This window comes from Gossypium hirsutum, chromosome D08, assembly GCF_007990345.1.
Source record: "Gossypium hirsutum isolate 1008001.06 chromosome D08, Gossypium_hirsutum_v2.1, whole genome shotgun sequence".
NCBI classification, from domain to species: Eukaryota; Viridiplantae; Streptophyta; class Magnoliopsida; order Malvales; family Malvaceae; genus Gossypium; species Gossypium hirsutum.
This window is the reverse complement of record NC_053444.1, coordinates 48,859,767-48,876,173: the sequence shown is the minus strand read 5'-3', so window position 1 is coordinate 48,876,173 and position 16,407 is coordinate 48,859,767. Positions and strand designations below refer to the sequence as shown.

The 16,407-nt window shown below is 33.5% G+C and overlaps 1 protein-coding gene across 1 annotated transcript; it reads right to left on the bottom strand.

The window, feature by feature from the left end:
• Positions 1-11,222: 11,222 nt before the first annotated feature.
• On the bottom strand, positions 11,223-12,974 carry LOC107900958 (AAA-ATPase At2g46620). Its single transcript, XM_016826761.2, has one exon. It carries the CDS (start codon positions 12,750-12,752, stop codon positions 11,349-11,351), a length of 1,404 nt encoding a protein of 467 aa, XP_016682250.1. The 5' UTR covers positions 12,753-12,974; the 3' UTR covers positions 11,223-11,348.
• Between the last annotated feature and the right edge of the window lie 3,433 nt (positions 12,975-16,407).

The following is a 16,407-nucleotide window of genomic DNA, read 5'->3' as shown; positions in this document are numbered from 1 at the left end:
TGAGCATATGATATACCGTTGTAAAGGTCTCATGGAGTAAAAAATGAAACCATAATTTTATGATTCAACTTTCCACCTTTACCTATCGAGAATATACCTCAAAGTTACCATAAAAACAATTTTTCCATCACCTTGCATTTTAAATCCTTCTATGTTATCGTTTTAAGTAGCATACAAAACAAAATGCACAGGGTGAAGAATTTGGGCTTCAACAATTATAGATATGATAAACTCAACAACCAACCCACCCAACAATGACATTTGTTAGAGTATAGGTATTTTTGTAAATAATGGATATTTATTGTTTTAAGTAGGCTTAATTAAATTAACAACCTTTAAACTATACCTTTTTTGAGTTAGGTATTTATTTATTTTTGTCAAACTATCTACCTAAACTATAATTTCGTAATCAATGTCCTTACATTTAGGGTTCAAGTTTTGTAATGTTTGGTTCAGCTTTGAGTTGATGTTATCACCTAAATCGCATAATTTAGGTTTGGGTTTGGTTTTTCCACATGGAACCCATTTTTTCCAAATCAACCCGAATGAAAGAAAATCCATATTTAAAGGAATAATTCTAATAGAATAATAAACTGATCATTTCAATGTTTACATGGACTAATTGATTTAATTGTATTATTATTGTAATGACACGATTTCTACTAGTGTCGAAAAATACGGTTTCGAGACTTTGTTTCTGTAAATATTAAATAGAGATATTTATGGAGTTAATATATTGATGATTTGTAATTTCGTTAAATAATTTAGACAAAATTGTAGTTAATTAAGTCCAAGGGACTAAATTATAAAATTCAATCGCTATAGATTTTTAATTTGGAAATGAATTGGGGACTTAAATTAAAATTAACCAAAGATCCAAAATAACAATTAGACCATGCAACAATAAGAGATAGTGGACGGTAATGGATCATGTTGATTAATTAAGTTAAATAAGATTAATTAAGATAAAACATTATTAATTAATTTTAATTAAGCTTTAATCTAAGTATATATAGGTAAAATAAGTGGAAGGAGAGATGAAATATCATCTTCTCCAACCTTCCAAGCAAAGAATAAAAGAAAGGAGGATGCCATTTTTAAGGGCTTCAACTTTTGGCCTTTAATTCAGGTAAGTCCCTAGTCATTTTTCTTTGATTTTCATGGAAATTGAATCATGAGAGCTTGATTTAGCTAGTCCATGTACTAATTTCGAAAATTGTTAAAGTTTTATAAAGTTACCATTGTTGAGAATTAGATGAAATTGGTGTGAATTTGTTAGAAATTAAGCTTAGCTTAAAAAAATGACTAAATTATAAAGCTTAACTATTGATTTCGTACATTAGGGGCCGAATTGATTTTTTTAATTAAATGGCATGTACCTAGAGGAGTCCAAATTGAATTGATTTCGAGCTTTGGTCGCCGCGACGAGATCACGTCATAATGCCATGATGCGATGTCGAGAATAGATTGTTGTAATGAAGAGCCAGGTCAGTATGTTGCATCGCGACAAGGAATCCTCAACGTTGCGACGTCAACTTGGAATTTTGCAAACATTACAATTTAGTTCTAATATGCCTTCAGTTAGATCTTTTGTAAGCTCGTATAAGACCCAAAAATAATTATGTATTGTTTTATGTACTTTTTTTTACTTATAATTAAATGTTTAATATTGTGAATCAGATTGTGATTTGATCGTAGTTGCTCCGACAATAAATGTAACACTTGATAGCTCGAACCCGACGATTGAGTTGGGTATGAGATGTTACAATTATTACTATTATTATTAAAAACTAGATATGGTTATGCAAAAATTTAAATTATAAAATATTTCGTAAAAAAGTTATGAAAGTGTAGTTTTGTATTAGAATAAGTGATCATTTCTTAAATATAATAATTATAAGTATAAGTATAAATCTAATTTTAAGAAAATAATTTATTAAACTTTATAATATTTTATTTATATAAGAAACAATTATATACTGACATATTGTAATGACTCAGTATTTTTAGGTATGTAATGACTCAATTATAACTTATTAAAGTTAGCAACTAATTAAAAGAAATGGCACAACAAAATATTAGGTATGTTAGTGATTTATGTATAAGCTTTCCTTTTAAAACTTTAAATGATTTATAAACTTAATAACTTAATTTAAAATAATTTTTAAATAATATTATGGATGATTATGATATTAATTTAATATTTAATATTCACTTTATAAATGTATAGATGAATCTAGAGCATATATGACATTATTATGAAAAGAAAAATCAAGAATTGCGATATTAGATTTTTTGGGATCAAAACAAGGTGAAATTTTGTTTTGGCGAAACTCAAATTTTTTTAAAACCTTTAAACCAAACCTCAATTTTCAATTTTGAATATTTTAATTTTTATTCCATATAATTCCGATTTAATTCAATTTTTGTTTAAAAATTGAATCGAACGGAATACACCCCAACTTTGTTAAAAAAAAAGCAATAAAAATATCACATCATTAATATTTAATTAAATAAAATTTATTATATCAATATTAAATAAAATAAAAATCTCTACCCCGTCCCTGTCCTTGTCCCTCCCCCATTGTCTTTCACCCTCCCACAGTCCCACCCTCCTGCTTCTTTTCCGCTAAAAATTAAAATAAATAAATATGTAAAAAATATTAAAAAATATTAAAAATTTATAAAAGTTATAAAAAAATAATTTAATAAAAATATAAATTTAGAATTAACATGAACAAATGGTTGTTTAGATTTTAATGAATTAAAACAAACAAAAATGAATATAAATAAACTATCCTTTTTACTAACATATTTTTCTAGGTAAATTAACCTTCTTAAATTTTGGATGAACTTTTAAATTTGAAATGTAATAGTAAAGTAAACCCCAAGTCTTTTACCAAAATATTAAAAATATATATATATCAAAATAATATTATTTTTTTATTTACCAAAATAATACAAAAAACAAAAAAAATTTAAAAAAAGTTGCTGGAGGATGTGACAGCACCTTGGTGGAGGGGCTGCCACAGGTGGCACCAGTGGTGCCAGTGGCAGAGGCGGCACCGATGGTGCCACTGCCATTCATTTTCGTTTGGGAAAATCCAATACATGAATGAAAGAAGCAATGTTTTACTAAACACTTATTTTCTTTCTTCTAAAAATTATTACAGATATCAATTGACTCAACAATTGGATCGTTGGAGTTATCGTATTATTAGTCTCGGGTTTATCTTTTTAACCATAGGAATTCTTTCGGGAGCCGTATGGGCTAATGAGGCGTGGGGATCATATTGGAATTGGGACCCCAAGGAAACTTGGGCGTTTATTACTTGGACCGTATTCGCGATTTATTTCCATACCCGAACAAATACAAATTTGGAAGGTGTAAATTCCGCACTTGTGGCTTCTATGGGATTTCTTATAATTTGGATATGCTATTTTGGGGTCAATCTATTAGGAATAGGTTTACATAGTTATGGTTCATTTACATTAAATTAACATCTAATTGAATTGAATAAAGAGGCTAGGCCTAACAAATACTAACACAGGACGGCGTATATATTATATATAAGTATAAGAAAACTTATTGTAAGCTGTCAAGAACCTTTTGAATCAAGTAGTGGAGCGATTCAAAAGGTTCTAACAAAAGCCAAAGATGTCTGATTAAAATTCAATTTAATGCTTTTACCACCACTCCCCTTATAATGGGGGGACCATCCGACTGGTGGGTGGAGAAGAAAAGGAGAGGGAAAAGAGAAGAAAGAAAGAACGAAAAAGAAAGAAAAGGAAAGGAGAAGAAAGAAAAAGAAAAGAGAAGAAGAAGAGGGAAGGAGGGAAAAAGAAAGAAAGAAAAAGGTAATTTTTTTTGTATTAATTTAATTTTTTTGTAATATTTGTATAAAAAATTATGTTATGTAAATTGTATGTGTTTTATTATTTTATTTAGCATATATATTTTATGAAATTTATTTAGCATGAAAAAATTAATGTTATGTACATTCTATGTTGATTAGAATTTTTTTTATGAAATTTATTTAGCATGTTGTAATTAGTTTTTTTAGAAAAATAGCATTAAAAATAAAATGATAAAAAATATGTTTAAGAAAACATAAAATACGAAAAGAAAAAAAACGGAAATTGTATATTTACCGAAAGTAATAAAATCTAAAAAAAATTATATATTTAAAAAACATACTAAATTAATAAATTTCAAACATAATGTACTAAAATAATGTAAAATAATAAAATTAGAAAATATGATATTTTTTAAAGTAATAAAATGCGGAGAAAACAATACGAACAAAGGACCGAAGTAAGGGTTTTTTACTAAATTAAAAAAACAGAAATAATTAAAACATTTCAAACATAATATACTAAAATAATGTAAAAAATAAAATACGAAAATAATATATTTTTATTGAAAGTAATAAAATTCGGGAAAAAATACGAGCAAATGGCCGAAATAAGGGTTTTTTTAAAAAATTTATTTAAAAAACACACTAAACTTATTTAAATTTCAAACATAATGTACTAAAATAATGTAAAATAATAAAATTAGAAAATAGTATTTTTTTTAAAAGTAATAAAATTCTAGAAAAAAATATGAACAAAGGGCCGAAATAAGAGTTTTTTTACTAAATTTTTTTAAAAAAATACTTAATTAATACATTTCAAACATAATGTACTAAAATAAAGTAAACTAATAAAACAAAAAAAATAATATATTTTTATTGAAAGTAATAAAATTCGGGAAAAAAATACGAGCAAAGGGCCGAAATAAGGGTTTTTTTAAATTTATTTAAAAAACACACTAAATTTATTTAAATTTCAAACATAATGTACTAAAATAATGTAAAATAATAAAATTATAAAATATTATATTTTTTAAAAGTAATAAAATTCAGGAAAAAAATACGAACAAATGGCCAAAATAAGGTTTTTTACTAGATTTTTTTTGAAGTTGCAGGAATAGCAATGGCTTCATTGATTAGCAACGATACACACATATCTGATGCGGCTAATAACATGGTAATATATTATTATTTGTTAATCACGGGTTCTATTAAAAAAGGATATACGTAATATATAGAAATAAATCATGTTATCTTAATATTTTTTTTCTGTAATTAACACTATCAGGACTCGTACCGAGTAATAAGGGGCTGACTGAATGTTTTAAAGGATCCCCCGAATTCACGATTGATGCCGTACTTGGAGCAAGCCGAATTTGGGTCAGCAGCATTGATCCGGACGTTCGACTTGCGGTATGATTTATTATCTGCGCTAGTGGAGCGGTGGCACCCGGAGACCCACACTTTTCATTTTCCGTGTGAGGAGTGCACGGTGACCTTAGAGGATGTTGCGCTGCAGCTTGGGCTCCCAATCGACGGGAGTCTCGTAACGGGAGTAACTTCATTTACTGATCCAGCTGCACTGTGTTATCAGCTACTAGGCGACTCGCTAAACAATGATGAGTCAAATTTTACGAGCTTGAAATTTAAATGGCTGAAAGCCAAATTTGGATAGTTATCAGCAAATGCCACTGAAGCTGAGTTGATGGCGCTACTCGAGCGTACATCATGCATATCCTAGGGGGAATACTGATGCCTGATGCAAACAATAACAAGGTGCATATGATGTACTTGCCCCTATTAGCTGATTTGTCCAATGTTCGCTCGTATAGCTGGGGCTCCGCCATTCTAGCAGTGTTATATCGGGAGCTTTTTCAGACGACAAACCCTTTTGTTGTAGACATGGGCGGATGCCTTACATTGCTGCAGTCCTGGGCGCTCTATCGGATGCCATTTTTGGCATCGATTAATCACTAACCGTATGTTTATCCACTAGTGAACATGTGATAAAATATAACTTGTCATTATTTGTAGTCATAGTATATTGACTGATGTTACCAACCCTAAACCCTATATTTGTTTTTTGTAGGTGGAGTATTTATCCGGATATCGGGAGGTCGCACACTGTCCCGATATAACGACTCATGATCGAACAGCATGTCGGGAAAGGGGTAAGGTATTATAATATTCGTGACATCTTACTTTCTATATCTTACTCATACGTTATGGCTAATTATAACCATGTTATTAATCATGCAGTTTATATGTATGCCATATCGTAGCCTGGTAATTCCAGCTGTGATACCCTCGTCTGCATACGTTCATTCTGAAATGTGGTGCACTAACGCACAAATTATAAATTTCAATGTAGTCGAGTGATACTATGGGGATCGGGTGCTACGACAGTTTGGTTGCATCCAATATATCCCGGATCTGCCATGCGAGGTAGGGGCGGTTCACGGCATCAACAAAAGAGGAAAATCGCAGTTGGATTGAGGGATTAAGCACCGAAAATTTGTTACGCAGTGGAACGATCGAATGGGTCGAAGACCTCAAATGGTTATGGCTTCCGATTTGCAACCATCATTAGAGTACATACAATGGTACTATAGTTGCGGAAAGCCATATATACTTGGAGGGCAGTCGACTGTAGTCCCCCCGCACATGCAGCGACCTGGGGGATCATACCCAACGACATCGATGGAGGCAGAGCCTGTGGCAGATCATGATCCCGAACCAGAGCCCGAGCCAGATCCCAAGCAGTCACATTCACATGGGGATTCACATTGCTACCATCCAGATTTGGCGGGTAATGACTATATTTCGAGCTTCTCAAGGGGCGAATACACATACGAGTTTGATCTCTTTGGATCCTACCCGCCGCAGTACGGCACTCCCAGCCCGTATCCACAGCATCATGGGACTCCTTCCGGTTCAAGTTCGTTGATGCCGATCGAGCCACATGATTTTTCCTCTATGTTTACCACACCCCCATCTGCGCCAAATGAGGATGTTGGTCGTCACGAACACCCAGAACGTGACCGTCGACCTCCGCATAGGTATACCCCTAGGACCACACCATCGAACCATCAATTTTAGGGGTTTATTGTACTTTTTTGTACATTACAAAGTTTGTACTTTTTGTATAAATTTAATTGTACTTTTTGTATATCCATTTTCGATATAATTTTAATTATTCCAAATGAATTATACTCGTTATAACTTAATTTGGATACAATTTAAGCATAAGCAAAAGCTGAATTTAAGTTAATGGGTCTTAAAACAACATTGCAACATCCTAACATTACACATAACAATTTGACAGCATTAGGTCAATTCCGACCCGATCCTGACGACTGTCCAATATGATAGTTTCGTTGAGGGCATTTATTCCGACTATGACCACTTAACCTGCATAATCCACAACGCTTACCGTCAGATTTCTCCCTAATGCCCATTTCATTACAGATTCTGGTTGATTGCGGACGACCTCTTGGATTCTTGCGTAGCCTTCTGTTTGGGAGAAGTTCGAAAGTCGTCGGAGGCACCTCCCACGTAGGCAGGTCAATTAGGACGGGGAGCTCATTTTCCCAACACGCAATGTGCGTTCGAGCGTGTACACATCATCGATATATTGTTCAACATTAAGGTTCACTTTAGCACACGCTGCCACGACATGCGCACATAGATAATGAAATGTTTCGAACCTCCTGCACTCGCACCATCTGTTCTAGAGATCAACTCCATAGGACTTAAGTGGTATACCGGGTCGACGACCGATGGTCTCAGTAACTCGAAACGTTTCCAGACGTCGTGAATATATTTCTACATTTATCAACCTCGCCATCCGACAGTTTGCAACCATTGCATCCCTAACATCTTCGACAAACACGTGTCCCACCTCCATCTGGTCAACTTCTTGCTGACCAATTCTTGGCATCAAGGTAGCCAACCTGTAGAATGTAGCAGAGAAAACAGATGCAATCGAAAGATGACATGTTTTCAACAACACAGCGTTGACCCCCTCTACTAAGTTTGTGGTCATTTGACCATAACGAAAGCCCTTGTCAAAACTTTGAGCCCATTGCCACAGCTCCATTGTACCCAACCATTGTCGAAAATATGTGTTTGTTTACCCCTCCATGTCACTCTCAAGTTGAATCATTCTTTGGCGGAAAATATGTGGCTCTAACTCGTACGCTGTATACGTATTAAGAAAAGATAAGTTCCAGTAACTCGATAACATAAAACATTACAACTTATATTAAAAAGATAAGGTTATCATTTACCCATTGCCACGACTTGTCTCTTCCAGTCTGCATTCTTATAATATTTATGGAAGTTAGACGTAATGTGACGGATGCAGTAAACGAATCTCCATGGCACACTGGAACGCCTAATTGCTGCAATTAAACCTTTCCCTCTATCAGAGATGATGAAAATATTATCGTTGCTAATAACATACCTTCGCAGGTTAGTGAGGAAGAATACCCAAGATTCCAAGTTCTCCTTATCTACGATGGCAAATGTTATCGAGAGCACGTTTTTATTGCCGTCTTGAGTAACCGCAAGAAGTAGGATCTGTGTATATTTTCCATATAGCCAGGTCTCATCCACCTACACAAATGGCTTGCAGTAGGGAAATGCCCGCACACATGGATCAAACGTCCAAAACATCCGATGGAAAATCTTTTTTCTCAGCTATAACTGGTCATCCGGGCTGTAATAAGGTTTTATCTACAACTCAATCATAGTCTCCGGTACGTATTCCCACATAACAACTATCCATCTTTGTATCTCGTTATACGATGAATCATAATCCCCAAACAATTGCTCTATTGCCATCTGTTTAGCTATCCACACCTTTCGATATGATACTCGATACTGGAATCGTGTTTGCATTTCGGCAATCAGTATCGAAACTTTAATGGTCGGCATGTCCTTCACCATTGGCATGATACACGTACAGATAGTTTTCGAATCAAGTTTTCCACGATATTCTATCATACGTGTTGATGTGCATGTATGATGACCAACAAATTTTTGTATCTCCCACATTTGCGAACTTTTAATGAATGCAGCTCGTACCCGCCAATTACAGCCTTCCGCCCTTCCAACACTCCCCAATATATATTTTCGGAGTAGACACTGCGACTTTATAATCCACTGATATGTTCATGCTATACCGTTTAATAGCAAGTACGCACTCATCTTTACTTTCGAATCTCTGGCCTATGAATAACTCCTCATGATCAGAATTTACGGCCAGCCGGTGAGGATGAACTATTTCAGGGTACTCCGGGAACTCAGTTACATACGCTGCATCCGGGTCTATGAGCGACATGTGTGGCCCAGGATTATTGTGTATCAAAATACGTCGCATTTGATTCCCGACCAAAGAAGCGTTAATGTTTCCATCGTTATTCACATCTTCATCGTTAATATCATCAGGTACATCATCCACATCGGGATCACCGTCACTATCGACCTCTTCATCACAATGATCGCTACCACCTTCTTCTTCACCACCAACTACATCAATATCGGGTGTAATATTCAGATCAAAACTGATCCCACCAATAGTCGATTCATTATCAACGTACGATATTGGAGCCACCATCCACGGTTCTTGAGCTCCGTGTTCTTCACCATATGCATTGACATCTTTATTTTGCTCAATACTGGCTAACTTAGCAAATAAGTGAATCGGTGCATTCTTGTCACTCCCATTCCCACAGTAAAGAGCGACTATTGTCTCCACGTCTTCGTCGTCTACAAGTTCCATTTCGGTGAATTTGATCGGATTTGTCGAAACTGGAAACTTGTAGAAAATTTTTGATATCCTTCTCCCGCAACGTCTAACAATTTTTGCATTAATCCTTCCCTTCATATCATCCATCGAGACATTTCTATTAAATCTCATTGCTATTTGTTGCCGACATTCAAATATACATCCAACACTTGTTGTCAAGATGACTCCATCGAAATAAACGCATACAAAAAACTTATCATCCATCTTCAATATTCAATCTGTCAAAAAATAAACAAAATCTCAAAAAACAATCTCGAACGGTAAATAAATTACTTAAATAAAAAAATTAATGTTTCAATATGCAAATTTTTCATCCTTAAGCTTATACTTTTTCAGTTATCATTTTGTACATGAACAACGTTTAACCACTAATCATAATAACTAACACAATAACAATAATAATAGTTTTATACTCAAAATAATACTAACTAACAAGAATAATTAGGGTTTTACTAAAAATAATAACTAACAATAATATAATGTAAAAACTAACAATCATACTAACTAAAATAATAATTAGGGTTTTTACTTATCCTAATAACTAACAATAATATTAATATTAGTTTTTTACTAACAATAATACTAAGTAACAATAATTATTAATAACTAAACCCTAAACCCTAAACCCTAAACCCTAAAAACTAACAATAATAATACTAACTAAAATCATCAATATGAGTTTTTATTAATCTTAATAACTAACAATAATAACTAAACTAACAACAAAAAATAATAAAAATTATACAAAAAACATAATAACAAGATAATCCATTATTTTTTAAAAAAATACCTTTTTTTTCTTCTCTTTCTCTCTTTTTTCGGCACCACCTCCTCCTCCCTCTTCTTCTCCTTTAGCTGGACAGATGCTGGATTTATAATACAAGTGGTGCCGCCTCTAGCACAGGCACCTTTGGTGTTGCCTGTGACATTCGGGTTTCTATTATTTTTTTTGTATTATTTTGATAAAAAAATAATATTATTTTAGTATTTTTTTATTTTTTTATAATATTTTGGTAAAAGATCCCCTAAGTAGAGGAGACAAAATAGATTAAGATTAGAGGGTGAGTGATAAGCTTGCAAACGATATTGCTTGGTGTTCCTCGAGTGTAGAGCAGCAACGCAAACTAAAACAAAGGATGATGATGATGTCGAGGCGAAAAACAGGGAAAAATCAAAATTGAGGTGAGAAAAATACAAAGTTTGTTTTTAAGGAGTCAACTTGGAAAAAAGCACTGTCCCCTGTGTCCTTGGGTCAGAGTAATTGAGATCCTGGATGCTTCATTCTCACACCAAAATCTTTTGCACCAATTTCCACGTATGTTCTCCCCCTCTCATTGTAGCTCACCAAATGGTTGAACAAGCAATGCATCTGTCCCCCTAATGATTGGAGACAGATACCCTCTCGCCTTTCCCATTTCCTCAATTTTGGCTTTTCTTTAGCAACCATAATGCAACTCAACCAATTGTTTCCTATCGAATTATTATCTACTAACTAATACAAAATAATGTTTTCAAATGCAAACTGTAAATTTGACGAAATGTGCTAAGAAAAAAAATAAAGACAAGATGCCGTTACTGTTTAACATCATCAAAAGTGTTGGTACATTAAGAGCCAATGTGATTACAAAGCCCCTTCGCGACGGGGGTCCAAATGAAAGATTAAAACTACAACCTAAGCTTTCCTATAAACCAGACTTAAGGTCATTGTCAAGATTAAACGACGGAGATTTTCTGTTGCTTTTAACCCTAAACAAACCGTACAATTTCTTGAATTCCTTCACTGCATTTGCACCTTCCGTACAGAAAACCCCACTCGGTTCGCCACTTTCCTCGACCGCTTTCCTCCCACACCGTCCGCCTTTCCCATCGCCCTCCGTTTGCAGAGCATTTATAACCGATTTCAAAGCCCGGCTGGGCGAACCCCGGTTGGCATTCATTAGCTCCCCGATCTCAGCCGGGCTCAAACTCGACCCGTTTTGGAAAATCTCTTCTACTTGCGGGAACAGCTTATGGTCCTTGAGCCCTAGGTAACTATTGGCTAGTGTTTTAAAAGCTGTGAAATCGCATAAAGGAAAATGTATATGAACATCGATCCTTCCGGGTCTAAGAATCGCAGGATCAACGTGATCTTTGCCGTTCATTGTGTAGACCATGACCCTTTCTTCGCCGCAGCTGGAGCTTAATATCCCATCCATAAAATTTAAAATCCCCGACGAACTCACCGCCGTTGATTTCTCCGACAAGTACCGGTCGAGATCCTCGATGACTACCACCGACTTGGCCGTGGTTTGTAACAAGAGAAATTTAAGGTCGGAGTCATCGGAAACTTTGGTCAAATCAATGTCGTAAACATCGTAACTTAAGAAATTAGCCACCGCTGCGACGAAGCTTGATTTTCCGGTACCGGAAGGGCCGTAAAGGAGATAGCTTCGTTTCCAAACACGACCCAGCTTATGATAATACTGTTTGGCTCTGAGAAAAGATTCTAGATCGGATTTGACTTTGATCTTAAGGTCGGATTCCATGGCAGTCGTTTCGAACGTCGAAGGGTGCGTGAACGGGACGGATCTCCACCGTCCCTTTTGATCATCAACGACGTTCATGTAAAGCTTCAACTCTCGTTTCCTCCCGTCGAATTCATCGAACACTGTGTGAATATGCTGGAGATACGGCTGGAGAACTCTTCGTTTATCGGATTTTCGAATCTTTAACACCAAATTTTTGTCTTGGTTTATCCAATACATCTTGGCACCCAAAAAATCGTCTTCGATAATTTGGTTAGTGTCGAGACGGAGGAGGATTTCGTTTGGTTTTCTGCCGGCGAAGAGGTTGGTGAAATCGGAATCTTCAAGGGAAGCGAGAGAATGCAGATAAAGCAGAACTTTGTAATACAGTTGGTTTCTTTGCATGCTTTCGCTGAATTCTGGAACTTTGAAGAACTGGTAGACATGGAAGCAATCTTTGATACAATGCCATTTCCTCTTGAAAGTAAAAATGAAACCAGTCTTGATCAAAATAACTCTGAAAAGGAACAGAGATATGGAAGTTATGAACAAGAGGGAGAATGGGTTATTAAGAATCGTCATGATTTTTCAGAACCCATGGGAATCCACCTAGAGGAGGTGAATTTTAAAGGGAAAATATCTTCTTCCAAGAAATAAAAGCATGTTCTCTGGGAAAAGAGATGATGGGAAAACACACATTTAAGAAGATCGACATATGAAGGGGGGGGGGTGCTTTTAAAGAACGGTGAGGGAAAAGATAAAAAAGAACAGAGTGTTGGGGCTTGAAGGTGACCGGTGAGTAGTGAGTTAAAACCAAAAATATGGAGATAGCTGGCAAGTTTGGTGGGTCAAAACTTGAAAGCGATAGCTATTGAGAAATTTTGGTTTTTCAACAATACGTTGGTTTAAAGAAAATATTGTTATAAATATTTTATTATTGAATAGATTACTTTTTATATATAAATATAAGCTTTTTAGAAGCATTGTAAACATATAAAATATCAAGTAATCTCGATATATATTTAACCTCATTCAGATATGTTTATAAGTGAAATAATTGTCTCTTCAACGTAGGTCATTTTTTTTGGAAGATGATTGAGTTCCCTCATCTTTTGTTTTTCAAGTCTTTGAACTTATGAAGTCTCCTTTCTGTAGTGGGCTATTTTTTTATCATACCACCAAGCCATTTTTTATTAACATAATGCCATCGAGCCTTTATTATACAACCCGCGCCACCAAATTAACGACTTTATTTTTGGTACCAACATTTAAGAATTGTTTTCCCTTACTTGCTGTATCAAAAACTAAATCACAAGCTTTTGGTAAAAAATGAGCGGTTCTAGTCAGATTTGTAATATAAATACCCTTACATTTTGCAGAGATATATGACACTAAAACAATGAGAGTTCTTAAGATAACCCTTCAAATGGTAGATATAACTTATCTTATCAATGTGATATGAAATATCATTAGCCACGTACCTATCGTACGTCCAAATATTTTGTCTAACAATATTAATATTCTTTAAAATATATGTCTCCCTGACAATGTAACAATGGATAGCATCTTTAATATATAAAGTATTTATTTTATTGGGTACCGAAACAAATCAATATTATTGCAATATTTGGTATTACAAAATATGGTAGTACAAAATTGGTACTTAAGCAAACCAATATTGTAACACCCCAAACTCAACCTAAACGTTATGGCCAAATCTGAAGGAATTACATTAGTTTGTTTAAAAACTTTTATTTTTAATCAAACTTGGTTGTGTGTTTCAAAAGCATAAAACTTAACAGAACTCTCACAAACGTTTAGAAAAGCTTAAGCCTGAAAACACTTATTTCAAATCCCGAAATTTAATTCAAATTCACTTGCTACGAAAATACGAATTCTGAGCAAACATTTTTCGATTAATGCTAACATTTGTTAAAAACTATTTATTTATAGAAAAACACTTAAGGATTTACTTAAATTGTAGCATAAAATTTTTCAGAATTTTAATTTTGTAAACTAAAATTCATTTTGTTAACTCGTGTGATTTTGCAGTTTCACGTTTGAGAATATCAATTACCGATGATTTAAACAAAAACCAAAACAAGCCCCAAAGAAAAACATATTATAATCTCAAAAGTCCAAAATAGAAAATTACAAAAATCAACATATTTTAATTAACTAAGAAAACAATTTGAGCTCCCACACGCCATCCGATCCTAAGTCAGAAGACCACCTGAAACGTATTAAACAAATGGGTGAGCTAGGAGCCTAGTGTGTACCTCGACCCACAAGCAAAATTTTTATTTAACAAGCACATATGTAAATGTCATCACAAAATTTTACATATAATGTGCAAATATCATATCTGAATGCTATATTACCAGAAACATATATCAGATCATAAGGTCATATTTTCGGGCATATTTCGGATCAAAGTATCATATTTTCATAAACATATATCAGATCAGAATGTCATATTTTCAAAAGCACATACATCATATCAGAATGTCATATCAGACTAGAACAAATGCAAACACAGATTCTACCCCCATCCGCTACACACCAACTCCGTCCAATCAATCACACCAATTAGGACTACAAAAGTCCATCCATCCAATCACATCAGGTCATGGTAGTATGCCACTCATATAAGTGCAGCTGAGCTACCAAACAAAAATATTGCGGTAATTTGCCAGAATCAAATATATGTGGTCAAGCCACTACAATTGCAGTCAAGTTGCCATAACTAATATTGTGGATACACCGCCAGAAAAAAAAAGTATTAAAAAAGTAATACTGCCAGAATCACACTTCTTTTAGAAAATATGAGCATCACATATATAATAAGGGTAATTACATATTATTTACTATCATAATAGGTTAGCCCAAATTAAAAGTGATCTAATTTGGTTAAAGTTTATTGGGTTTTAATTATTAAATAAAATATGAGTCAAATATGTGTAGATACTCTAGTAACTAATTTATAATTGATGATGAGCTAATTACAAATTAGGGCTAATGTGCCAAAGTTATATATTAGGGTTATGATCCCCAAATTACACAATAAGATAATTTTTCTAATCCCATCTTTAAAAAAGAGAGAATCACCTTCTCTAAATTTCTTATGTGCTAATTTGGAAGATCAAAACCTTAAGATTAGTAGATTTCAAGAAATCAATGAATTCATGTACGCTTCTGCATCTAGTTTTGTTCTTGATTTATTCTTTATGATTTGACATGATAGATCATGGTTTATGGTTTGTTAAGTTTCATATCATATATTATTTTACGGTTCTAACAAGTGGGATTTGAACTTCGACATGTTGAATCATTGAGAACAAACTGATTCTTTATTATTTTTTGGATTGATATGTTTTTCAAATTTTTTGGATTTGATATTTCGATTATATACTATGTTAAATGTTTGAGATTCTTGATAAATTTTTTGGGTTTTGACTCTTTAAATTTAAATTTTAGGGTTTTATAAATATAAATTGATTTAATATTTGCATATGAAAGTTTATAATTTATGCTGTTTTTTATTTAGCTATGGAGGGTTATTATTATTTTTTGCATAAACCCATCGTAGGGGCTGCATTTAGAAAATAAAGCAATTCAATTTGAAAGGTTATATATATTGTTTTGGAACACATTCAGTTAATGGGTTTTGTAATTGTATTGTTTCGAAAGTGAATCCAATTGGTGAATAGATAAACGCATGCTGTCAAGATATATGCATCTATAATATCAATCTACTATTCTTTTAAAGATATCGCAGATATATACTTCTGATTAATATCATAAGTGTATATTTTGGGGTTTACTGATGTTTCAATTTCTATTTGATTATCTAGTAATTTAGAGGTATTGGTTTGAGAAAGTTTTTTAGCAATTAATGTGATTACTCACATTATTTTCGTTCTGACTATATGCATAAAAAGAATGTTCAAAAGCTACATTTGCAAGTCTTTGTGGAATTGGTTTTACGGATTAGTTGTCGGAGTTATTAGTTTTTCTTGATTTTACATATTATGGTTCCAAATATTTGGTTGGATTATGACGTGGGATATGCCAACTATTATGATTTTGTTTTTAAGATTATTGGTTTGAAAATATTTTTCAAGTATTCATGCAAATATCTGTTTAATCGTAAGTATAATTTTAGATTTACATGGTATATGCAAGGTAAATTTTTCTATTTGATTTTGAATACACGATATGCGTGAATTACTTTGGT